The 25,318-nt window shown below is 36.3% G+C and overlaps 1 protein-coding gene across 2 annotated transcripts in view; it reads left to right on the forward strand.

The window, feature by feature from the left end:
* Positions 1-25,318, forward strand: part of PCCA (propionyl-CoA carboxylase subunit alpha) — a 373,229-nt gene that overhangs the window by 262,068 nt on the left and 85,843 nt on the right. For both annotated transcript variants that reach the window (XM_036831147.1, XM_036831149.1), the window contains one exon: positions 22,007-22,105. In XM_036831147.1, the coding sequence (XP_036687042.1) occupies positions 22,007-22,105 (99 nt within the window). The remainder of the gene's footprint in view (positions 1-22,006; positions 22,106-25,318) is intronic.

A 25,318-nucleotide genomic window follows, 5' to 3' on the forward strand; every position in this document is an offset into this window, starting at 1 on the left:
AAATGCTTTACAATGTTGTGTTCCTTTCTGCTGTACAACAAAGTGAATCAGCTATGTGTATACATATATCCCCATATCCCCTCTCTCTTGAGCCTCCCTCCCACCTCCCTATCCCATCCCTCTAGGTCGTCACAAAGCATCGAGTTGATCTTTTGTGCTATGCAGCAGCTTCCCACTAGCCATCCATTTTACATTTGGTAGTGTATAAATGTCAGTGTTACTCTGTCACTTCATCCCAGCCTCCCCTCCCTGCCTGTGCCCTCAAGTCTGTTCTCTACGTCTGCATCTTTATTCCTGCCCTGCCACTGGGTTCATCAGTACCGCTTTTTTAAATTCCATATATATGTGTTAGCATATGGTATTTGTTTTTCTCTTTCTGACTTACTTCACTCCGTATGACAGACTCTAGGTCCATCCACCTCACTATACAAATAACTCAATTTCATTCCTTTTTATGGCTGAGTAATATTCCATTGTATATATGTGCCACATCTTCTTTATCCATTCATCTGTTGATGGACATTTAGGTTGCTTCCATGTCCTGGCTATTGTAAATAGTGCTGCAGTGAACACTGGGGTGCGTGTGTCTGTTTGAATTATGGTTTTCTCAGGGTATATGCCCAGTAGTGGGATTGCTGGGTCGTATGGTAGTTCTATTTTTAGTTTTTTAAGGAACCTCCATACTGTTCTCCATAGTGGCTCTATCAATTTACATTCCCACCAACAGTGCGGGAAGGTTTCCCTTTTCTCCACACTCTCTCCAGCATTTATGGTTTCTAGTTTTTTGATGATGGCCATTCTGAACAGTGTGAGGTGATACCTCATTGTAGTTTTGATTTGCATTTCTCTAATGATTGGTGATGTTGAGCATCTTTTCATGTATTTGTTGGCCATCTGTATGTCTTCTTTGGAGAAATGTCTATTTAGGTCTTCTGCCCATTTTTGGATTGGGTTGTTTGTTTTTTTGATATTGAGCTGCATGAGCTGCTTGTCTATTTGGGAGATTAATCCTGTGTCAGTTGCTTCATTTGCAAATATTTTCTCCCATTCTAAGGGTTGTCTTTTCGTCTTGTTTATGGTTTCCTTTGCTGTGCAAAAGCTTTGAAGTTTCATTAGGTCCCATTTGTTTATTTTTGTTTTTATTTCCCTTACTCTAGGAGGTGGGTCAAAAAGCATCTTGCTGTGATTTATGTCATAGAGTGTTCTCCATATGTTTTCCTCTAAGAGTTTTATAGTGTCTGGCCTTATATTTAGGTCTTTAAGGAGTTTATTATTGTGTATGTTATGTATTGTGTATGTTATTTAGAAGTGTATTTTTGCGTATGCTGTTAGGGTGTGTTCTAATTTCATTCTTTTACATGTATCTACCGTTTTTCCCAGCACCACTCATTGAAGAGGCTGTCTTTTCTCCATTGTATATTCTTGCCTCCTTTGTCAAAGATAAGGTGCGTGGGTTTATCTCTGGGCTTTCTATCCTTTTTCATTGATCTATATTTCTGTTTTTGTGCCAGTACCATACTGTTCTGATTACTGTAGCTCTGTAGTATAGTCTGAGGTCAGGGAGCCTTATTCCTCCAGCTCCGTTTTTCTTTTTTAAGATTGCTTTGGCTCTTCAGAGTCTTTTGTGTTTCCATACAAATTGTAAAATTTCTTGTTCTAGTTCTGTGAAAAATGCCATTGGTAATTTGATAGGGATTGCATTGAACCTGTAGATTGCTTTGTGTAGTATAGTCATTTTTACAATATTGATTTCGCCCAATCCGGGAGCATGGTATATCTCTCCATCTGTTTATGTTATCTTTGATTTCTTTCATCAGTGTTTTATAGTTTTCTGAGTACAGGTCTTTTGCCCCCTTAGGTAGGTTTATTCCTAGGTATTTTATTTTTTTTTGTGGCGATGGTAAGTGGGATTATTTCCTTAATTTCTCTTTCTGATCTTTCATTGTTAGTGTATAGGAATGCAAGAGATTTCTCTGCATTGGTTTTGTATCCTGCAACTTTACCAAATTCATTGATTAGTTCTGGTAGTTTTCTGGTGGCATCTTTAGGATTTTCTATGTATTGTTTTCTTTTTTAAAGGCACTTTATTTCTAAGGTAGAATTACAAAATAAATCATGCCTCTTGTTTCTAACTCAGTGTTTAAATCTCACAAAAGTAGGTATTGCTTGAAATTTTAAGATTTAGTGCAAATGACTTTGGGTGCATATTGTGTGGATGGATTTGCTCTTAGCCTATTGCCATGCCAGCATGATGATGGGTTTATATTGTGCTTGCCTAATTTTGTTACTTGGCTTTTTATAAAACATGCTGAGTATGTTTAGATGTGCAATGTACGGTTTCTTATGGAACAAGAGTAAGGAAACCAGCTGGAGATTAAACAAAGCACAATCCTCTGTTGTAAATAGCCATGGACAGACTTGTGAGTGGCTAGTAAATTCACCCAATTAGACAAAAAGTACTTATGTTTAGCTTTTAAAATCTAATGATGGCTACTTGAGAACTAGCTTAAATATATCTCTTTAATCATACAGGTCCAGCTTGATTAATAGAGGAATTGTTGTTGCTTATTGTTTTTATGATCAGATTTGAAACCAAGTTTAGAAGAATTTATGATTTTGTTTATAGCCAGCTACCGAAAACACCAGTGAAGTGTGAGAGCAGTGGTGACTGGCAAGGTTGCTGGTGGTGGGTGTTTTCCATTGGTTTAACTTATCAAAGATTGAAGAAAGATCTGTTTCGTTTCCTTCCACATACTGGTTTAGGTACACTGATGGATGTTGCGACCTAAAGTTTGATCTAAATCAATCTTTTAGGTTTCATCTATTCCGTTGGGTTTTAAATTACATATCCACACCACACCACACCATACATTAAAAACTTTACCTCAGTGGAGAGGTGTTTCTTTTTTGTTGAGTTTAGCATACCAGCTTGGAGTTAAGCTGCAATACAAGAAATATAGTAATTTACCAGGAGGATATTCTTGCTAGCACTCCGTATGTATCATTTGCTTATTCAAGCAGTAAAACTTCAACAAGAGGAGGTAATTTTGCTTAGATTTCTTGATTTGAATTGTTCTACTGCTTGGCACTGGTTGGAAAAAGGAAAAACATCATATTGAAAGCATTGTTCTGTTAATGAAGTTGCTTGTCCTTTTTTGTGCCAAATTTGGCAGGTAAAATGACCATTTATTCTGCTTGCTAGAGCTGGAGAATAGATTGCTGAGGAGAAGCAGCAGTTTAAGTAATGACACTAGATAGAATGTGGTACGTTGTATACATCTCCCATACTTTTAGATATTGACATGCAACTTTTTATTTCTCTTTAGTAATGCACTTTGCCTTTAACCACTACATTACTTCCAGTAGCTTTCATCAGCTACATGCAATTCGCTTCAATTGTGAAATTAAAAAAAATACTGTTGTTATTAATTATAATAAACCAAAGTGAAGCATTTTGATCTGAGGATAAATTAACGACTGTATTTTGTTTTGGGTATTTCAAAAGTATTTCATGTTTTTAAATTAGGGACAATTATTCAAAATTTAAAAAGGATGAAATATACACATTAATTAGTACAAAGATATTAAGATCAAATTCCAGATGTTCATGATTTCTTTCATGTTAAATATACTTTGCTCTTTTATATGTGCTTTAATTTTTGGCTTACAAATTCTAAAAGAGAAATTTTAACCAAAAATCTTGTTCTAAAATGAGAAACATCTGATTCAAAATATGAATAGGTGGTTTTAAAAAAATTAATCGTGTTCAAATGAAATCCATGAATTTAGCATTAGTGAAACTTTGAAGTAAATGTATAATTCACTAAGTTTCTTATAAATTAGATTGTCCCTACTTATAAAACTTCAGGATTTTAAAAATTATTATTACTGTTATAGTTCACAATGTAGTGGCTAAACCTGCCCTCGCCCTGTAAAAGAAGAAATCCTCTCCCGAAGCTAATATGCAAAATATGTGTTTTTTTAAAAAGCGGATTGGTGAATTTGTAGACTTGCAAATGTTAACACAAAAACAGTTAGGGTTTGGTGTTGCTGAAACTTGTAACCATCAGTCCTTTCTGCCCACTAAACTAACTGGTAGGCAGGTGCAAATATTACAAAATCTAACATCGCAATTGACACTAATTGGCATAGTTGTTGGCAGTCTTATCAGAAAGCAAAGGGCTGAATGGTTGAATGGATTTAGAGAACTTGAATGATAATAAGCATTTTTATATGCATCTTGAATTACTTTTGTGACCCAGACTAACAGGAACACTTCATTCTGACCTCATCCTTCAATGAACAGAAATTATAGAAAGCATAATATGCAGTGTGTGTGTGTGTGATTACTGATTGTTCTTCAGGTAACCTTTTACAGCTCTCTGCTCCATTACCCACTTCCCACCTCTCCCCACCCACCTTCCAGGGCTCAAAGAAACCAAAGTGTATGTGTGGAATAAAAAGGAGATAACTATTATGACTGAATATTAAAGTAATTTTTTGATTGATTTTTTTTGCCAAAAGCTTGATGAGTGTCAGTACTTTAGGCTAAAGTTAATAAAACATATTCATTGAGTTTAGGGATGAAACAAGAAGTCTGGGATTTGCTTCTAAATGGTCTTGGAGCAGGTGGGCAAATCAGTGGGGATATAGATGAAACAAGATTGGCTTTAAGTGGATAAGTTTTAAACTTGGGTGATGGAACCATAGAGGTTTATTAAGCTATTCTAGCTGTTTCTGCATATGTTTGAAATTTTCCGCTACAGAAGGGTGCTTGTTTGTTGGTTGGTTTCATATGCCCAGTGACCTTACCCCCTACTATTATAAGGTCTTCTGTATTTGGCCAGTTCCATCCTGGTACCTGTTTTAAAATTTTTTCCTGAATCCTTTTATCAAAAATGAGTCATCTAAAGTGAGAGCTACATAACCTAATAAACTCATCTGTGTGCTCATGCACAAATGAGTTAATTTCTAGGCAGTGTGATTATAACAGGAGCTTTCTAAAGACACTTCCTTAATCGAAAGGAATGACTCCCGGATGGAATTTTTAATCACTGGGGTGGGTCTTTGTGCCTGTTCTGTCTGTATGAGGACCACCCCTCACAGAGTATTAACAATTGTAGGGTTGTGTAATGATTGATCTTAGCATTTTTGTCCTAGAGATAATGATGTATTTTCCTTCAGTAGAAATACTTTCCATAAAGAAAATGTTTTTCTTTATGTGAGTTAGGAGGTGTTGTGACTCTTGTTTGCCTTATGTTTGCTCCTGTAGGTATTTCTATGTGTTTTTGGTCCCCTCTCCACCTCCAAATGATTTAGAATTACCTGTGTTAAAAAGTAGAGTTGAGTCTTGTTTCATTCACTCAGAGGTCCCTTTTGCAAAGGAGTATCTAGGGAGAGAAGCTTGCTAGAGGCTTCAGCTTGAAAGTTAAGGGCTGAAAACAGTCACTGTCACCCTTCCTTCTGTCTACTGGTTATTACATAGATGAGTAGTTTATATAAATTTTGTACTCTGCTTTTAATCAAAGTTCCCTTGAGATTTATTACAATCAAGTAAACAAACTTTTTAGAAGGTGTTTAAGATGTTAATTCTAGACTAGTAAGAAGTGGAGAAGCCAAGATAAATTTTTAGACTATTGCTTCTTTTTCCATGCTTTTGGGCTGTCCAGAGGATTGATTTGGGTTGATCCTTATTTCAAAGTAGCATTGCTTGAAATATTTTAGATTTTTAATAGCTTTCTAAGGAATTAAAATGTAAAAACAATTTCACTATTTCTTTTTTAGTTTGTAGCTCTGGAGGAATGAATGTTGTTTGCTCATTAATCTCCTGTACTATTCTCGATTGTTCTCCATTCATCCCTTTCCTTGTTAGCTTTTAGTATGGCCATGATAGATGTATTATGTCTAGTAACTGCTACCAGAACTGATGTATTATATTAGCCCTGGCCTTTTTCAAGGCTCTTGGAAAAGTGCCAGGCTTACTCTCCTTTCTGTTTGGGAGCATAGTTTTACAAATAATAGAATGGTCTTACTTTGTTTGTAATCATCAGAATTAAAAGGATTTATCTAACAATTTGAATGGATGATTTTATTTGTGTGGACATGAAAGTGAATGGGATAGAATTTTAAATAGCATTTAAATTTTGTTTTGAAACTGTCTGTCTGCCTCTAAATGATCTCTGTTAAACGTGCTTGGATGCGTACCTGCGAGTAAGGTTTGGGGTGTTCACCTCTGAAATACTAGATCCTTTGTAGATTTTGTTTCATCAGAGGGCTGATGGAGTCCTTTATGTTGTTGGATAACTGTAATCTGCTATTATAAGCACATATGGATTTTTTAAATACAGGTATTATCAACACTTTATAGGACATTGTGACTAAACATATTTTTACTTAAAAGTTACTTTATTGGTCTTACCAAAAGCTGTCTTGGGTGTTTTGAATCAGAATTATATTGTCAGTGGTCAACAGTCTAAAATAAAAGCCACTTATCTGTATGACATGTAGTAAGAGTATGAAAGCAAGTCATTATGCTTTTATCTGCTTTATGTTGTGCTATTTAAGTTAAAAACATAGCTTTGGGAGCTTTCCAGTAATTCTGTAATCATGAAAATAAAAGATTTTCTATCTCCCGGAATTAGATAATTTTTAATACAATAGGTACTCATCTAGGGCACACTGATCTTCACCATCAAAGCACTGTGCTAGGCTCTTCGTGAGGGACATGAAGGAACAAGACATCAACCAGCCTTCGTGAGGTTGGTTGGGAGGTGTTGGGATCAGTGCACTAATGATTGTGACATAAGGCATAATTTGATAAGTATATAGAAATACAAAATGTTATAGAAATTCCAAAAAAAAGGAAAGATACTGTCCAGTTTAGCAGAGGACTAGAGATGATGTAGCTGGCTTCAGGGGGGATGGAGCAGAAAATCAAGAGCAAACTGACACAATAAAGAACTTAATATCATAGGTAATGAATAGACGGTAGACATCTGTTAGGCTGAGCTGACTGTTCCAAGTTTAGGAAATAGTGGGAATAAAGATCAGGGAATAGGGTCTGTGCACGTTTGTTGAATGTAAGAGAAAGAGGGGAGAAAAACTGGAATGATAGGTCGCTAGATGGAGACCATTAGTGCACAAGACCTTGAGGGCCACATTGAGAAGTTAAAATTGTATTTATTAAGCAACCAGAAGCCAAGAAAGATTTTGAGCTGAGAAAACTCATAAGACACAATAAAGCCACATTATTGACTGGTTAGTGGAAATAAATAGAATTGTAGAAGACAGGTGATAGGGCTTTGGGAAGGTTTTCTGTTTGGATGGGTTGAGAGCAGGAAAAGAAAGAAAGGAAAAGAGTTGGTATTTAGCCTAGTAGTTGATAACAGAATTTGGGGAGGTAGACTAGTGAGATGTCAGCAATAGTGGGAGGAGAAAGGGCCAAGCCAAGTCAAACTTAGTGGATGGAGTATTTTTCAGAATGAGTCAGCTTTTGTCACCCCACTTGTGACATGACTCAGTCTGTAAACCTTCTCTCCCTGTGGCCACGTTGGCTTGATTAATTGACAGTGTGGACTGGAATTCTTTGGTACCAAGCAGGACTGTCCAAATAGTTGGCCTGACCTGAAGATCTATTTTCTTTAACTTTTTATGGAAAATTAAAAGTATACACAAAATTGAGAGAATAGTACAATGAGTACCATGCACCATTTTTGTTTTACCTAGCCTTGCTCACCTTTTAAAAATTTACCTGGAGTATTTTAAGGCAGATACCTCATATTCTACAAATCGATGCTTTTTTTTTTTTTTTTTAAGGTTTGTTGTGTTGCAGAAGATCTTCCAGTGTCCTAAATTTGCAAACCTGTGTCTCCACCTAGTACACTGTTCCTTTTTTATCCAAAGGGAAACCTATTTCTTTTTAAATTTCACATCAGTATCAAATCAGTTGACCTTTTAAAAGTTGAAGCACCTGAAATATATTTAGGAAAGAAGATACATGTGTATGTTCTTCAACAAGAACAAAAGTAGCAAACTTATTGTTAGGTGGATAATGGAAAGCTGGTTTTCACTGTCAGAGAAGAGAGATACAAATGTAGAATCGGGGAGACTAGGATTGGAATCAGAGGGATCAGTGTGAACTCAGGATTTTTTTATAGGTAGATATAGAAACAGACCTGGATGCATTTACTAAGTGCTTAATGTTACCGTGGACAGACTTGGCAGAAACCATCTCAGTCAGTGACAGAGTCACCTCACTGGTAATGGGACAGGTTGACATCATGTGTCTCCTGGTATGATGCTAAATAAAATACAACATCACTTCTGTAGTGGTCCTGGTAAAAATTAACATGAGGAAGCATTCTTCCAAATTGAGAGATGCTCCGCAAAGTAACTGGTCCCTATTCTTCAAAAAGTTCAAGCTCATGAAAGACAAACCAAATTCAAGGAAATGTTCCAGATGGACAGAGACCAAAGAGACTTGACAAAAATGAATGTTATTTTAAAGACCTGCAAAAAAAAAAAAGGCTGTGGGGGGGAGCGGCGGGGAGAGAGAGAGAGAGAGAGAGAGGCTTGACAACTAAATGCAGGAACCTAAATTAGAAGCTGGACATACCATAAAGGTCATTATTGGGGCAATTGGCAATATTTGAATAAGGTTTGTGGATTCAGTAGTAATATTGGATCAATATTGACTTCCTGATTTTGCTGGTTGTACTGTGCTTGTGGACAGAGAGCATCCTCCTACTTAGGAGTATTAAAAGGGCAATGAAACATCATAACACTTACTCTTTACTGACAAAAAAATTAACAACTGGGGAATCTAAGCTTGATATACTATTGCTATAATTATTATGTATATTTGAACTTATTTCACAGAAAAGGAACAACTTAAAAAATACTTTCCCAGGCAATTCATTATAATGGTAGAACTTGATTGCACCTTTTTCCTATTTCCTGTTAGGACCAATGAAGGAATATTGGTAACTCTGTTAACCTTACTTACCAGTAGGGTTATGCCAATGGTTTATAGAGCTGATAAGCTGCCTTATTGACTCTTTGCAAATGCATTGTTTATTACAATCAATTTAATAGACAGTTAGATTTTTACCAGGGTCTTCCTTGAGATATAATGGATACTTGCAGAGTAAAAGGCTGATTGTTAGCTTATTCAGTGAATGGCTTTGATGTGTAGGTCTTGGGTGTCAGTTCATGAATCTGACCTTTACCTATCAAAGAAACTGGTATAAACCATGATAGGAAAAAAAAGGAGAGAAGTTATTTTATTGTTCATCCTTATAAAACATTCTGTTATTAGATTTGTACCTCATGAAAAGTTTTAAGGACATAAAGTGTATACTAATTTTGGGGGAGTAAATTTGCTACTATAATTTTAAGATACAAACATAAAACTATCAAATATATGTTACTGGTATTACACTGTAAAAAAAGAGATAAAAAATATCTTAGTATATCTATTAGGAATAGTGTCACTGAAGGCCGCAGAGGCTGTGAAGAGAGGACAGAACTGCTGAATAATCTTTGGTAGGTAGGAACATGGAAAACAGAATACCAAATATATTTGTTTTGGGCCAGGAGAAATAGTATATTAGGACAAACTGTGTGTCTAAGGATAATACTAGAATGTTAAACAGTCACAGATAGATATTATATAATGTAGGTAAGATTAAGAAATAGCATGTCACAATTGCAGCGTATAGGAATTTAGGAGTGGGAAGACTTAGACATTGTCGTAAAGTCTCATAGCCTGCTTAGTTCATGGGCGGGTTCTGTGGTGGTGAACCACCAGCTTAGATAATGGGATTTTATCAGGGGATGTCTGTGGTAGCAAAATACATATGAAATGCAAAATAAATGCTGATAGAAATCAGATGAAATTAAAAGGCTAAATAATGGAGGAGGTATTAAGAACAAGCAAAAGTAGGTATGCTTGGAAAAGGAGAAAAATAGATTGAGAATAATCATTATTGTGGGAAGAGTACATGGTACCAGTAAATTGAACTAGCAACAACAAATAGAATTTATTTAGGACTTATTGTGTGCCAGATACTGTTCTAAGTGCTTGACTTTTTTCCTCAACCACTCTATGAGAAGAGATTTTACATATGAAGAAACAGACATGAATAATTAACTTGTGTAACTTGTGTGGAGCTGAGGTTCAGATGCAAGCATTCTGACTATCGACAGCAATACTACATAGAAAACACAGGATTCCACCATGATTTGGTAGATTTGGTAGGTGAAGTAAAGGCAGCTTCAGTTGCTCCTTATGTTAAGCTCATCCACCTAGAGTTATTCATTAAGCTGATAAAATTTACAGTATTATCTGCAGAGAATGACCTTTTCACACCAATACAAAAGAAAGTACGACTATAATTAAACTGTGGGCAAAATAATGTAGAATTTTTTAAAAACCATCCAACTGAAATCCAAGTTGTTACTGATCAATTAATGAGGCGATAATTAAACAGAAACTAGTCAACCTGGCTGATTGTAGATCAGTACCTAAAATTTGTCTTTGCATTTCACATCCTTTGAGATATATTTAATTACATTTATAACACATGCATACTTAATATAAGCTTTTGTGACAGATTAGCAGACCTTCACCATCCTTATGTCTAATTCCTCTTGATGTTTTTGTCATTATTACATATATATTTGGGAGAGAAGTAAAAGACTGTTTCCGAGGTGATAGTGATAAAGAAGAAACTTATGAAAAATGGTTGTCTCCTTTTGTTTTCAGAAAACAAGTTTTCTCATTTCTCTCTAGAAGGGCACGAGAGGTATCATAACTGTGTTCTGGAATAATAAAGTATTTTAGTAAATAGAAGAACAGGATAAAGGAAACCTACTCTCTTTGTGTTATATTAAGATGTAAGACTGTGTTATAGTTCATATTAAAATATTAAGAATTATTCATTATTATAATAGAATAAAATATTTGAGTTATTTTTCGTATAGTTTACCTGAGAAGTAAATGTTGAGGCAAATAACTTAGCAAAGTTATTAGATATAAATAATAGGAAAATTATGTGCTTCTTATTGTCAATATCTTAACTTTTAGAATTTTTTTAAAAAGTATATTTGTATTCTACATATCCAACAGCAGTTTATGTAGAAGTCAGTGAACTATGGTAATGTTAGGTGGTGGTAATATCCCACTTTAATTAACTGCATGACATACAGATTCCTTTGTTATTGGGGAGTGTGAATATACCTCATCTGTTCAATATACATCTAATTATCATATTTTTGTTAGCAATAGTTAAAGAGATAAGAACCAAAAGAACCAATAAATATCTTTATCTCTAAAACAGTCTTCTTTTCTTTCAAGGTAAAATATGCACTGAGTGACTACTATGTACAAGCACTATATCTTAGTATTTAGATTTACATTTGTTACTTTTGCTTTTGACGTGTGGATTTAAGTGATATACTCTGAGGAGAATTGCAAGATAATTGCTTCTATAACTTATATAATTTATATGGCTCTATAATTTCCTTATATATGAAATATATATATTATTTCCAGGATCCTTTCCAGCTTTATAGTCAAATCAGAAAACTGCAGATCTTTTTCCATTTTTTTGTGCAGATTAATTATTTTTAAGGTAAACTCTGAAAGCCTATTAAAGGTGCAGGAACTAGTTATTCCTTTCTGAAAATTAGTTATGGCTTGATTAACAAGCAAGTCTTTTTCATCCTTGGTATTGTTTTCAGAAATAGAAGCAAGATATTCGATCAAAGTCTTTTTAAACTAGTCGAATACCTTGATTTTTATCTTAGATTTAATTCTACGCAATGCTAATCATCTTAACATTTGATGACAAAAAAAAGAATTTAGAATTTGTGTATAACAAAAAAGAAGACTCGTATGGTGAATCAAAAACACTTCTTACAGCCTGCATTGTCCCCAATTTTTATTATTTTTGGAAATGCTTTTTGGCAAATATTTTGTTTTGTAAGTTTTACATTCCTAATGTTGAAAAAAATTGTTTAACAGGTGCCTGCTCCAATAGAAGCTATAACTGTGTCATGAGGTATCTCTGAGGAAGTGCCTTTTTTGTTTTTTAATGGTAAAGGATGTAAGTAATCTCTCTCAAATGTCAGATTAATTTAGGGTGTGTACTTTCTTTTTCCCTTATGATTACGTAGGTAGGAAAATTGAATGTTCCAAACAGCTCATGGAAAATATTCCACATCAACATTGTTTGTACCACAAATACAGTTAAATGCTTTTAATGGCATACAAAGTTACAGGTAGATTGTTAAATATGAGAAAATGCTTTCTTGAAATAGGAAGGAAATTGTGTTTTTGAACAGTTGTTTCAAACATCATAAATATTCTTATTTTGAATAATTTTCGTCTAAACTGATCTCTTTGATTAAGCCAGGGGAAAGTTATCAGAAAATAGAGCATGTTGAGATGAATTTCATGAATTCCACCCACCACAGCCTTGCTCTGATTAATTCAAATTTATAATGTCAATATTTTAAATAGAATTTAATCTTGAAATGATTACAGAATGGTGTGAAATGTGGTGTCCTTATACTAAAGATTACAGTAGTACATGTCTTTTTAGAGTTTACACTTTTCAAAAGCTGGCAGGACCTCCATTTGGATGTTCTCACATTGTCTTTATTTCCCCTTTATCTCTGATGTTGTAAATGATTAGTTTTATGATTATTCTGCTTATGGTGAGGGGAACCAATTGTAGATATGGAAGGATATATGTGGGAAGACGTCTCTTTCTCAGTAGTCCAGGTGTGAGATGGTGGCAGGTTTGGGTAAGGCGGTAGTGGTGCAGACGGAGAGAAGAAGCTGGGCAGTTTGAAAGCCTCTTGAGTCATCTGTTACTCCTAAACCTATTTCCTATGCTCTTCGGCATAATCTCTCTACTTGCTCTTAACCTTTTTCCACTGTGCCTTCTGTATCTCTTGCTTTGTCATCAACAAAGTCCCCTGGATTCTCAGCCTTTTCTCTGAATGTTCCGCCTCTTAACTTGCCTTAACAGAAAGAAACCTGGTGGGAGATTTGCTGTCATACTGCATGCACCTCAGAGACAGGAGTTGGGAATGTTTTTCTCCTCGTATCACTCTAGATAACTGTTCCCCTCCCTCTTATAAAACCCTTGTTCTTTGAAGCTCACTTTCATTGGTCTACATCACCACCTCCCCTTCCTCTTGTCAACCTTCACGTTCCCTCCCCTGCATCCCTCCCCCTGCAACTGAAGCCTAGCAGTCAGTTCATGGTCTGTCTCTCTGCCTCAACACAACCATTAGTCCTTACGTTTTCCCTCCATTCATGAATCCACTCCCGTTTTCCTATCATTTATCCAGCTTAGATTCCCTGGCCTATAATTGTAGTCATTCACTTAACAAATACCCTTAACTTCTTCAACCCCTTCATTCTTCCATCAGTACCAAACTCAAATGAACTCAACCTCTTGCTTTCTTTATGCCCGTCTCAAACAACGTACCTGAGCATTGCTGGAGGATGGTCCATACCGTTACCTGGGCACAATGTCTCACTGCAGCTGTGCTTTGAACCGTGTGTGGCAGTTTTGCTGTTTTTCCAAAAGGTCACTCTTCTCCCTTTTCCTCAGTGACTATTTCATATCTTGACCTCTGTGTTCCCAGTTCCCAGTTTCCTTCCCCAGTTTATATTACTCCTGAATATCCTACTTCTCTCCACTACCAGTAGTCTAGACCTGGTCCCCATAATTTTTATTTTTGTTTCATCTAATGCATTTTCCAAGCTGTAGCCAGAACGATCTTTTAAAAATACAAAGCTAATGATGTCACTCTCCAGTTGGAATCCTTTAGTGTTTCCCACTGTTCCGTCCTCTCTCTGAGTGCCATGTTCTCCTTGGTTTCCTGTCTTCTGCACACTGGTTTCAAATAAGCTAAGCTCTTTCTTGCCTCAGGGATTTTTTTTCTACATGATATTCTCTCTGGATATTCCCACCTACCACTACCACGTTAACTCCCACTCACTCTTCAGATCTTAGCTTAAAGATCACCTCCTTAGAGAGGTCTTCCTTCCTGCTGAGAAGTAAAGAGTAATGAGGATAAGAAGAGAGTATAAAAATTGCTGAAGAAGATTTGTGACCTTTCAGAATACAGTTTTAGCAGCCAGATTGTAGAAGGTTAAGGGGAAAGGTACGTGGTAAGAAAGTAGGTACGGAGCAACTTATTCTAGAACCTGTCAGAGAGAAGAGGAAAATAAATAGTTTGGTGGTTGGAGGGCATAGTGGGCCAAGTGCACGTGCTTTGAAAATATGGGAATCCTGCGTGTGCTTGAAAACAGAGGGGAAGCGGCCAGTGTGTGAATGTCAGTAGAGGAAAGAAGATGGTTGATGATGCATGAAAATAACAGGACTTATGTCTCATGGCCAGTTTTGGCAAAGAGAAGAGGAGGTCATCTGCCAAGAGTGTGGGTCAGTATTAGATGATAATTAATGTAAAGTTGTGCACTTGAGTCCTATGTGTGTTTAAAGACGTAAAATCTTTATGTTTGAGTTAGTGTTTCTAAATAGAGATGTTGAGTCTTTGGATTGTTTTTTAAATACAGAGTTTTAAAATAATTTAAAATATTATAGTGTTTTCATGGTGCTAGAACAGTTCCACAATATTGTCTGCCTTGAAAGGTGTGAAATTTTATTTGAGTCCCAGAGTTTTATGTCATTTGTCACTTCACTCTTGGTCTCTCTTATCCCCACACTGAATTTTACTTAATTTGTTAACTTTTATTGCCTATTAAAGGAAGGATCTTAAAAACTTCCAACCTCAAACAGAGGTCTTTGAGCAAAACAAAAATCCCTTTCCTGTACTAGAATTTGCCATATCAGAAATTAACTCTCTAAATATATCTTAAATAAAAGGGCTTTGCAGCCATCAAACTGTAGAATTTGAGACCTGGAAGAGATATTCACCATTGCTGGTTTAACTCCCTCATTTTCAGATGAGAATGAGAGTTGAGAAAGAGAGATTGTCTGAAATGTGTTGTCAACTTGGGTGTTGTAGATGAAATCAGTAAATCTACAACCAGAGAAACTGAAAAGAGTATTGCTCTGTTAACCAAAATGGAGTTTTAAAACAACAGCTACTATTTATTGTGTGCTGTTAGTGAAAGATCTAAAGTAGGTATTGATTGTATGCTATAATGAAAGAGGAATTAGGCACTTACGCTTCTCCTTACTTAAAAAATTTTTATAAAATACATATACATATACAATTTTATATATATATAAAATTCAAAAAGTGTGAGTGGGTTTGCAGTGAAAAGCAAGCTTCCCTTCCATCCCTGTCCCTCAGCCACTCTGCTCCTCTTATACATTTGTCCAGCAATATTCTATGCATTTAAAACACACACTTAAAGGGTTTTTCCTTAATAAATGGTAGCATATTTTATATAGTGTTCTGTATTTTCTTGGGGATGGTTTCATATCAGTATGTATAGAGATGCCTCATTTTTAAAGAAGGGACACTAGGTTCTTATATGCTGCAGGTTATGTTTATATGATACACGTTAAGGACAGCTTGGCTGGGTATAAAAAGAGAATGTTGGGGGGCAACATTTTCTTTTTTTCGTACTTATACCACATTGCTCTGTGGTCTTCTGTATCAGTGTTGCTCTTGAGAAGTTAGGCTGACCTGAGTTTTTTCCTTGCTTGTGCATGATTTCTTATTTTTGCCTAAACAGCCACATAATTCTTTCTTTATTCTTAAAGTTCCATAATCATCATGATCTATAAATTCAAGGTTTTATTTATTTTGCAAAGCTTTACCCTAAATTAATCTACATTTACTCTTCTTTCTTTCTTTCCTTTTTTTTTGGGCCGTGCCACACAGCTTGTGGGATCTTAGTTCTCCCAACCAGGGATTGAACCCAGACCCTCAGCAGTGAAAGCACTGAGTCCTAACCTCTGGACTGCCAGGGAATTCCCTGTTCTTTCTTTATAGCATTTTCGAAGGAGAATTTGTATATGCTTTGGATCCCATTTCTCCCTCCTCCATATCTATTGTCTTCTCTATAAATTGTTTTTATATTGTTGGTCTTTTCCACTTTGTTTTATATGATTTCTGTATGTCCTGTTCTTTCTTTTTAGTCACATTTATTCTATTTTTAGTGCTTCTTAATGTGGCTTTTATCTCTATAATGTTATTTTTCTCTTCATTTTTTTCTGAGTTCTGCCAGCTTGATTTTCATTTCCTCCTGTTGTTGTTCAATCTCTTCTTTGAACCTTTGTTTTTCTTCTTTGAGCTCATTTTTTTTAAAGAAGGGTCACGTTTCCTATGGTTGTCTTTGAGACTTTGGAGAATTATTTATCTGAACTCTTCCTGTGTTTCTTTGAGGAGTTCTTGTGTTACATGCTCTTTATTTACCTTTTTCTTTTTACAAATTTTTTTTTTTGAGAATTGTATGCAAAGATTCGGTATTGATTGTTTTCTGGTTATTATTTATGTTGCAGTAAGGTAAGTGGTTGGTTATAAGCATGAGCAGCCTACAGCTTTTCCTTGTCAGGCTTGTTACCCTAATACCCTCTCACCATATCTGTTATTTCCTTTGCCCTAGATTTCATTTCCCATTAGTTTTGGCGTTGAAAAGATAGGGTGGTTCTTTATGTCAGGTTCTCAGTGTCGTAATAGTGAAATGCCACTTACACTCTGCATCTGCTGCTTCAGTCCCCTTGGCTGAAGAGTTAGGTGTAAACAATATGTATGGCATAGTAACAAGAATTCTTCAGTGGTCTGCCCCCATCTTTTTATGGTATTAAACTGTGGTTTAAAGAGACATTCCCTACCTCTCCTACGGCTTATACTTACATCTAGCTTCCACTCATCTAATGATAGCATCAGTAGAATCATTGCATCTACTGTTCAGAACTATGGGAGTTTTGTCTTGTTGTTTGTTTTTGTTGTTTAGAAATCTGTTTATTGCTTGAGGCCTGACAAGGCATGTGATGGCTTTCAGCATGTTCTCTTTCCTCATTTAAAATTTGCAGATATGTTTCATAGCTTAGGATTTGGAGCTATCCCTTCAGTTATATAGTGAAGTTGCAAATTTAGACTCATTACTTACCAGGTGTATAAGGAAATGTAGGTTTTTTTTTTTTTTTTTAATCACATATGATCTTTAGTAGGGGGCGAGGGGCAAGAAAAACTTGCTAATAAGCAGGATCTTGGTCTCTTTTGGTTTAACTAGTTTCAGGTACTATAGTACTTCAGGTTTCTTCCCCTCCCTCCCCCCTTCCACTAAGGTGTGGATTCTGGGTGAATGTGAGAGGGGCCTTTGGGGATGCGGTCACATTGGTCTCATAACCATGGAGGTGGGACAGAGAACTCAGACCCACAGTGTCCTTGCAAGGCTTTGCTGCAAGGACCTGGACCAGTGACTGTTGATCCTATTTGTCATAAAAGAGGCTACTGCTACCCATAGTCCTGGTTACTATTTGCCTTCAGTCATGGAGTCCCCAGTTCTATGTGGTCTTTATCCTGACCCAGACTCTCTCTAGTCATCTCAGTAGGACAGGTAGAAACTTTTAGATTCCTACTACTGTGATGTACTGGGGTCATCTTTCTAGCCTGTTTCTCCATCAGTGCTATACTGTTATTCCCACTATGTTCCAGAAGTAGACCTCTAGCCCAGATATTTTTAGGGTACTTGATAACCAGTCAGAATACCATCTCTCTCTACTGCCATCTCTCTCTACTGCCACCCCATACCTGTTCCCAAGGATCCATGAAAAAGAGGAAATGGGGCTACTGTGATCTCTCCATCTTCTGTCTTTCCTTCATGTAATTTAATTTTCATGTTTCTGTCTGGAAGGAACTTGCGTTCTGTCCTTCTTGCCAAGGTAACATTCACACCCACTCATCCAGTAGCAGAGGATACAGGGAGAGAAATCGATTTATCAGGAAAGGAAGATAAATCAAAGGTAGTTCAAAAATATTGTTTTCAGTTTTTGAAGAGGTATGTTTTTTTCCTTTTGTTTTCATTTTTTAAAAGTCAGATTTATTGAGGTATAATCTGTATAAAATTTACTCTTTTTAATTGTGTGGCTTGGTTGAGTTTTGACAAAATATATAGTTGTGTAATCACCACCAATATCAAGATATAGGACATTTCCATCACCCCAAAAATTTCCCTCATGCCCCTTCCTAGTCAGTCACCCTCCTACCCTTGGCTCCTACCAACCACTGGTCTGATTTCTGCCATATAATGTCATATACATGGGATCACACAGTGTGTATCCTTTTGTGTCAGCCTTCTTTCACTTAGCATAATGTTTTTGAAATGCTTATTGCTAGTTACAAATCATTGTGTGGATATACCATATTTGTTTTTCCATTATTCAGTTCATTTGGACTTTTGGGTTTTTTTCCAGTTTGAGGCTGATGTAAACATTCTGCTATATATATTCTGCTATCATAAACAAGCTTCTATGAGCTTTCATGTCTAGGTCTTTGTGTGTACATATCCTTTCAATTCTCTGGGGTTTTCTAAAGTGGGTCTACTATTTTGCATTCCTACCAGCAATGTATGAAAGTTTCAATTGCTCCACATGTTTACCAGCTCCTAGTATTACCACTCTGTTTAATTTTAGCCACTCTAGTGGATGTGGAACACTGTTTCATTATAACTTTAATTTGCCTTTCCCTAATGACCATTTCATTATTTTGAGCATCTTTTCATGTGCTTGTCATCCGTCTCTCTTCTTTGATGAAGTGTCTATTCAAATCTTTCGTCCATTAAAAAAAAAAATGAGTTGGTTTTGTTATTGCGTTATAAGTTCTTTATATATTTTGGATACAAGTCCATTATTTTGCATATATTTTTTCACAACCTGTGGCTTGACTTTCCTTTTCTTAAAAGTGTCTTTCAAACAGAAGTTTGTAATTTTGATGAAGTTAAATTCATCTATTTTTTCTCATAAGATTTGCATTTTTTGTATCCTAAGAAATCTTTGCCTGGCCCTAAGTCATAAAAATTTTCTCTCATGTTTTCCAAAAGTTTTATAGTTTTAGGCTTTGCATTTAGTTTTAATTGTTTTGAATTGATTTTTCTTTTTAATGGTATGGGGTAAGGACCAGGGTTTATTTTTTTACATATGAATGTTCAATTGTTGTTGATAAACTATACTTTATTTAATGTCTTGGCACCTTTTTTGAAAATCAACTAGGCATTTATATGTGGATCTCTGAACTCTCAAGTTTGTTCTATTAATGAATATGTCTGTTCTTACACCAGTGTCTTGATTACTGTAGCTTTATGGGGAGTCTTAAAATCAAGTGGCATGAGTTCTCCAAATTTGCTTATTTTTCAAAATTGTCTTCACTACCCTATATCCTTTGCTTTTCTGTATGTATTTTAGAATCAGCTTATCAATTCTACCAAAAAAAAAAAAGTCTACTGTGATTTCGATTGGAATTACATTGAATATATGGATCAATTTGGGAGAGAAATTATATCTTAATAGCACTAAAACTCTTCTAATTCGTGAACATGATATATGTCTCCATTTTTTAGGTCTTCTTTAATTTCTCATAAAGTAATGCTTCTGGTTTTTGAAAAAGTAAAGTCCACCCCCCATGTTTTCATTTGTTACTTATTTCTTAACAGCTTTATTGAGATATAGTTCACATACCGTATAATTTACCCGTTTGAGTATAATTCAGTAGAGTGTAGTTTATGCACAGAGTTGTGCGGCCATCACCACAGTCTATTTTAGAACAGTTTCATCATGTCCAACAACAAAGCCTATTACCCATAGCCATCACCCCTCAACCTCCCGCGCCCCAGTCCATTCCCCGCCCCACTCCTGCTTAACACAGCTGCTGGTGTGCTTTCTGTCTCTTCCAGATTTTTCTATTCTGGATTTCCTATAAGTGGAACTATGTAATCTGTGGCCCTCTGTGACTGTCTTCTTGCAGTTACCACGTTTTCAAGGTTCATCTATGTTGTAGCATGTGTTAGTATTTCATCCTTTTTAAATTGCCAAATAATATTCCACCGTATGGATATATCACACTTTGTTTTGGCATTCATAAAAATGGTTTATTTCAGGGTGTAACAACTTGGTTCTTCCTCTAACGTGATTTGAGTAGATTAGATTCTTTCCTCAGTTCCCCTTCATGTGCCCCAAAGATAGCAATTACGGTTTCATTGTCAGCCCTGTTGATTGGAAATTAATATCAAATTACAAATTTTAAATGGTTATCATTCAAAATCTTTCTTTACAACCTCTAACTTTTTTAACAAATAAAACTTTTATAATTGATTATTGAGCTTTTTAAAACTTTTAAATTTAGAAGCATTTTAAAGCAATATTTCAGTTTTAGAAGATCTTTTTAGCTTTTAATATTTGTAAAACTCTACCTGCTAAGAGCTTCTTTTGGAAATCTTTCATTGCATAAGGAGATACTTAATTTGGGGGGGGGGAAGGGCTAAATAGGATCATTTAAAATGTATCAGTGCTGCTTCAATCAAAACTATAGCCGTTTCTGCTTCTCAGATCTTTATCATGTAGTATTTTAATAGTAAGTAATCTATGAGATAGTATGACTCTCTGACCTTATTTTTAAAACTAGTTTAAAGGTAGGACAGTAAAATTACTAGAGACAGGGGAAGAGAGAAAATATTTAGGACCTACCATGACAAGCATATTGGTAGAGACTTTCATATGTTAACTTATTTAATCTTTAGAGCACCCCCCTCTCAGATAGCTATTTTTACTGTGTTATGGTTTGGAAACTGAAGCTCAGAGAGGTTAAATACTCCAACTTAGTAAACAGCTTTCACTGGATAAAGCAGCAATGTCAAGTGAGACCCAAGTCAGTGTGATTCCAAAGCCATTGTTTTTCCTTCCCTGTAACCGGACTGTACTGTGGGTACAGAGAGGCCACTAAACCCAGAAACGCAAGTCAGTGTGTGATATATGTCCTGATAGATACTTCAGTACATAGCCAATAACATATCTTTGGGGAAGTATATATACATAAATACCTATCCAGACATACACATCTAAATATATAGGTACACATGTATTCTTCTAAACAGTGTTAAGTCTGTGTGTCTTTGATTTTAGTGAGTGAGTATCTCTTAAGAGAATTGATAGTGAAAGAATTGTTAGGGATCATGTATCTTGGCTGTGCTACAGGTTTATTTTGAAACTTCAGCAAACTTAAATCTCTCTTTGTTAGGTTGTTTACTGTAGACTTAAAGTAGTGTTTTTTTCGCTTACCTCTCATATTGAAGAGTTAGCAAATGAGTGAATGAAAAGGAAGAAGTAAGGAATGGTACTTTTAAGTTAGCTTTGAGGGTTTTTTTCTTTCAATTACTTTTATTTATTTGGATAATAAAATTTTTCTGTTAAGAATATCTGTTTTAAAAGATTATGGGCTTTTGGGGGTAACTTCATGAATGCTGACTGGATGAAGTCAGTCATTTATGATGGACAAAAATAGGACAGAAGTTTGCAAAGTTCAAATAGACTAGATATTCAACAATGCCAAAGACTTTTGCCTAATTAAAGCTTCTGTTTAATTAAGATAACAATGCATAGTCCTTCATTAAAATTAACACAGAAAAAGTTCTTTGTCGGTCCTTGGAGAGGATATTATGTGCAAGCCCTGTTGTGTGGGTCGCAAAATGTCACTGGCATTTATATGCATTACTCGTCTAATTGCAGTAAATGTAGCACGCCGGATAGGGTTAGACTTAGAAGGCTGCTTGTTACTTACTGGAAATCACTTGAAACCTCAGTACCCAGAGGCAGCTGTGCCCAGGTCCTCACCTCTCCCCAGAGATGGCTGAGAAGACTCTCGTTGGACCCTGTCTTTCATGGCGAGAGCAGTAAACATGACAGGTTGTTTGGGGAGCCATCTGTTTAAAATGGCTGCTGCTTTGTATGCAGCAGTGAACTTGAGATCAGTTTTCTGTCTTTCTTCATGGTAACAGTCTTATTTGGTGTCACAACAGGTGGAAGTTGATGAGTCGAAACTAAATGTGACCGGCACGTGGAACCTGGCTTCACCCTTATTGTCTGTCAACGTTGATGGCACTCAGAGGATGATACAGGTAAATGTTCTGGGGAGGTACTTAGAGGGCTCTATCAAGTCCAAACTCCTTACCAATGCCTGTGTGGTTAATACGTACAGATAGAGTACGGAAAACCTACATTTTATCCACCTCATACATTTCATAGTTGAAAACACTTTTTCTTATTTTAGAGGATCTTGAGTTAAGTCCTATTCTGAGGAATCAATGTGTTTCTTTTTCAGGCAGTCTGGGAAGGTTATGTATTATACTTTGTTATAAAGCATCCTGCGTACTTTTCTAAAAATATCGGAAGTTTAGTTGCCGTTGTGGGTTTTTAGTTGTAAAATATGACTTACTTTGTTACCTTTCTTTCCTCTGTAATTGAAATTGTGTGGTATTAAATCAGCAGAAGCAGAGCTGTTCGGGTTGACTTGCCATAGCACATCGATGCCTTTTAAAATCAATTAATTAGTTATTTTATTTATTTATTTTTTGGCCGTGTTGGATCTTCGTTGCTGTGCGCGGGCTTTCTCTAGTTGCGGCGCGCGGGCTTCTCATTGTGGTGGCCTCTCTTGTTCTGGAGCACAGGCTCTAGGTGTGCGGGCTTCAGTAGTTGTGGCACACGGGCTCAGCAGTTGTGGCTTGCGGGCTCTAGAGCACAGGCTCAGTAGTTGTGGCGCGCGGGCTTAAGTTGCTCCGCGGCATGTGGGATCTTCCCAGACCAGGGCTCGAACCCGTGTCCCCTGCATTGGCAGGCAGATTCTTAACCACTGTGCCACCAGGGAAGTCCCTCAATGCCTTTTAAAAATTAAGTAATCTTAATTTGTTAACCTTTCTTTTCCCCCCAATATAAAATCTGTTGTATTGAGGAGGTGCCTTGAAATCCAGAGTTGATTGAATGTTCTTTGTAAGCAGTGTCCTTCATTTGAAAGTAGAAAATCATGAAAAGAGGTTCTGCCAAAATTCCTTTACCTCACCACATAGTTGAGGTCCAGGAAAAGCAAAACAAAACAGCACAGAACATGTGGCTCTCACATGCAGATAAAAATCCTAAACTCTCCATAGCATTAAATGCTCATTCTTTTTTTTCTATGAAAATCTTTTCACATTCCCTTAAGTTGATTTTACACAGGAAACTGATTTTTTAAGCCTAGAGAAATCAAGAAAATCACATTTAAAGGTTACTGTACACCAGGTTCATATATACTTCTATTAGAAACCGTGGGGCAGAGGATTCCAGAATCTCAATAAATATTAATTACTAAACTAATTTTCAGGGTTCAATTTAGTATATTACCTTTATGGTCACAAGAAGCATTGAGCTCTCAGTAATGAACCCTTTATTTTGACTTTGGTTTTGTGACTTGCTCCAGTATATTTTCTCTCTCTCATATTTTCTTTCATGTTCAAAGTATGAGGTTAAACACTTGGAGACCCTTGGAAAAATTTCACTGCATAATTTCATATCACTGAGATCCAGTTATTATGTCTTCAGAAAACATGGTTTTGTTACACTTGTTTATGTTAATAGAATGTACTCTGCACTGGATGTACTGTGGCTGACATTCATGTGTTTTGGTCTGGGGGACATAGTAGGACCTCTTGGTAGTGAGGAGAGAGAGATACAAACTTCTACTTTCCAAATCTTTGTATCATGTTATTTTCAGTGTTCTTGATGACTGTGCAGATGGGTGTCTTAATAGCACTTTTACATCTAGAGTTTCTAGGTAAATTAACACTGGGTATGTATTTGGAATAATCCCCAGAAATACTTTCACGAGCATAGGGATAATGCTCAGTAAATCCCTTTTCATTCTTATAAGTGCTTTGCTTAAAAAAGAAGTATTATTGTGAAACAAACGGCACTCAGGGCAGACCCCGGGACTCTTTGGGGGAGGTCATTGCTTCCAGTTAAGTGCTGCGTCATCAGAAAAAAGTAAACTCAGAGTTGAATGGTATACTGGGGAAAAAAGAAAAAGAAAAAGTCACTTACTTAATAAAAGATGAGGAAAAATTTTCCTCATCAGAACAGATGAGTTTTACTTACTTTCTGTAGGCATTAGCACTCAGTGTTGACTCTCTTTATCTCCAAAATATAATGTGGTCCCTGTGAAATTAATAATAATTATAATAATAATAAATAGTGCTTAATGTGTATCAGGTACAATTCTAAGCATAGTACGTATATTAACTCATTTCATCTTCACAACAACTATATGAAGCAGGTGCTATTATTTATACTTTTGTAAATGAGGTAGCTGAGGCTCAGAGATAGTAGGTGACTTGCTCAGGGTCACGTAGCTAATGGGGAATAGAGCCAAGATTGAAATCCAAGCAGCCTTGCTGTAGGATCTGTCAGCCACTACACTATGCTAAGGCAAGCTAAGTAATTTCCCTGTGATTACAAAACCAGGGAGAAGCTGAGCAGAAATTTGAACCCTGGCACTGTGACCCCAGGGTGTGTGCTTCTAGCCACTATGCTGTACAGTACTTTTCAATTTTCCCATAGAGTTCTTCAGATACTAACTTACCTCTCATTTGTGCTGTAAACCAGTGCTGCTCAGACTTTATTTAGTGCGCTTCAGAATCAACTAGAAGATTTGTTAAAACTCAGATTGTTGGACCCACCTGCGGAGTTTACTCTGAGTTAGTAGGTCTGGGCTAGGCATGCACTTCTAAGTTCCTAGGTAGTGCTGATGCTGTAGGGGCCACAGTCTGAGAACCACTGCTTTAACCTTTTGTGATCAGAAGATAAGCTGGGAGTGATGAGCAAAGTGACTTAAGTAGGAGCCAAGTCGTTTGAAGACTTGTCAGTTACATAGTATAGATTCTGCTTTATTCTTAGGCCAGCGGGACCCATGGAAGAGTTATAACTAAGGAAGTGATGGTGTGAACAGAATTGGAGTTTAGAAAGAGCTTTTTTTGGTTCCATTGTGGAGAATGGATCGGAGAAGAGTGAGATTGGAGGCAAAGAGAGGAATTAGGAGGTATCAGAAAAATGGGAAATCATTTTGCCTGGAAAATATTAGCAATAGTCAGGATGAAGAGCACTGTATGAGGAAGGGGTCTGAAAGAACCACAGGACAGAAAGAACTGGTGGCCTCACAGTGATCTTTGTTGATTTCTCTTGCACCTGCCCTGAAGCATGGATAGATCTTCAGTGTTTATTCCTAACTCCTTTTGTCTCTATGCTGACTTCCTGGGCTGCATTGCCCAAGAGTTTCAGCTCATTACCTCCAAGCAAATAGCTAT

Source organism: Balaenoptera musculus, chromosome 18 (assembly GCF_009873245.2).
Source record: "Balaenoptera musculus isolate JJ_BM4_2016_0621 chromosome 18, mBalMus1.pri.v3, whole genome shotgun sequence".
Classification (NCBI taxonomy): domain Eukaryota; kingdom Metazoa; phylum Chordata; class Mammalia; order Artiodactyla; family Balaenopteridae; genus Balaenoptera; species Balaenoptera musculus.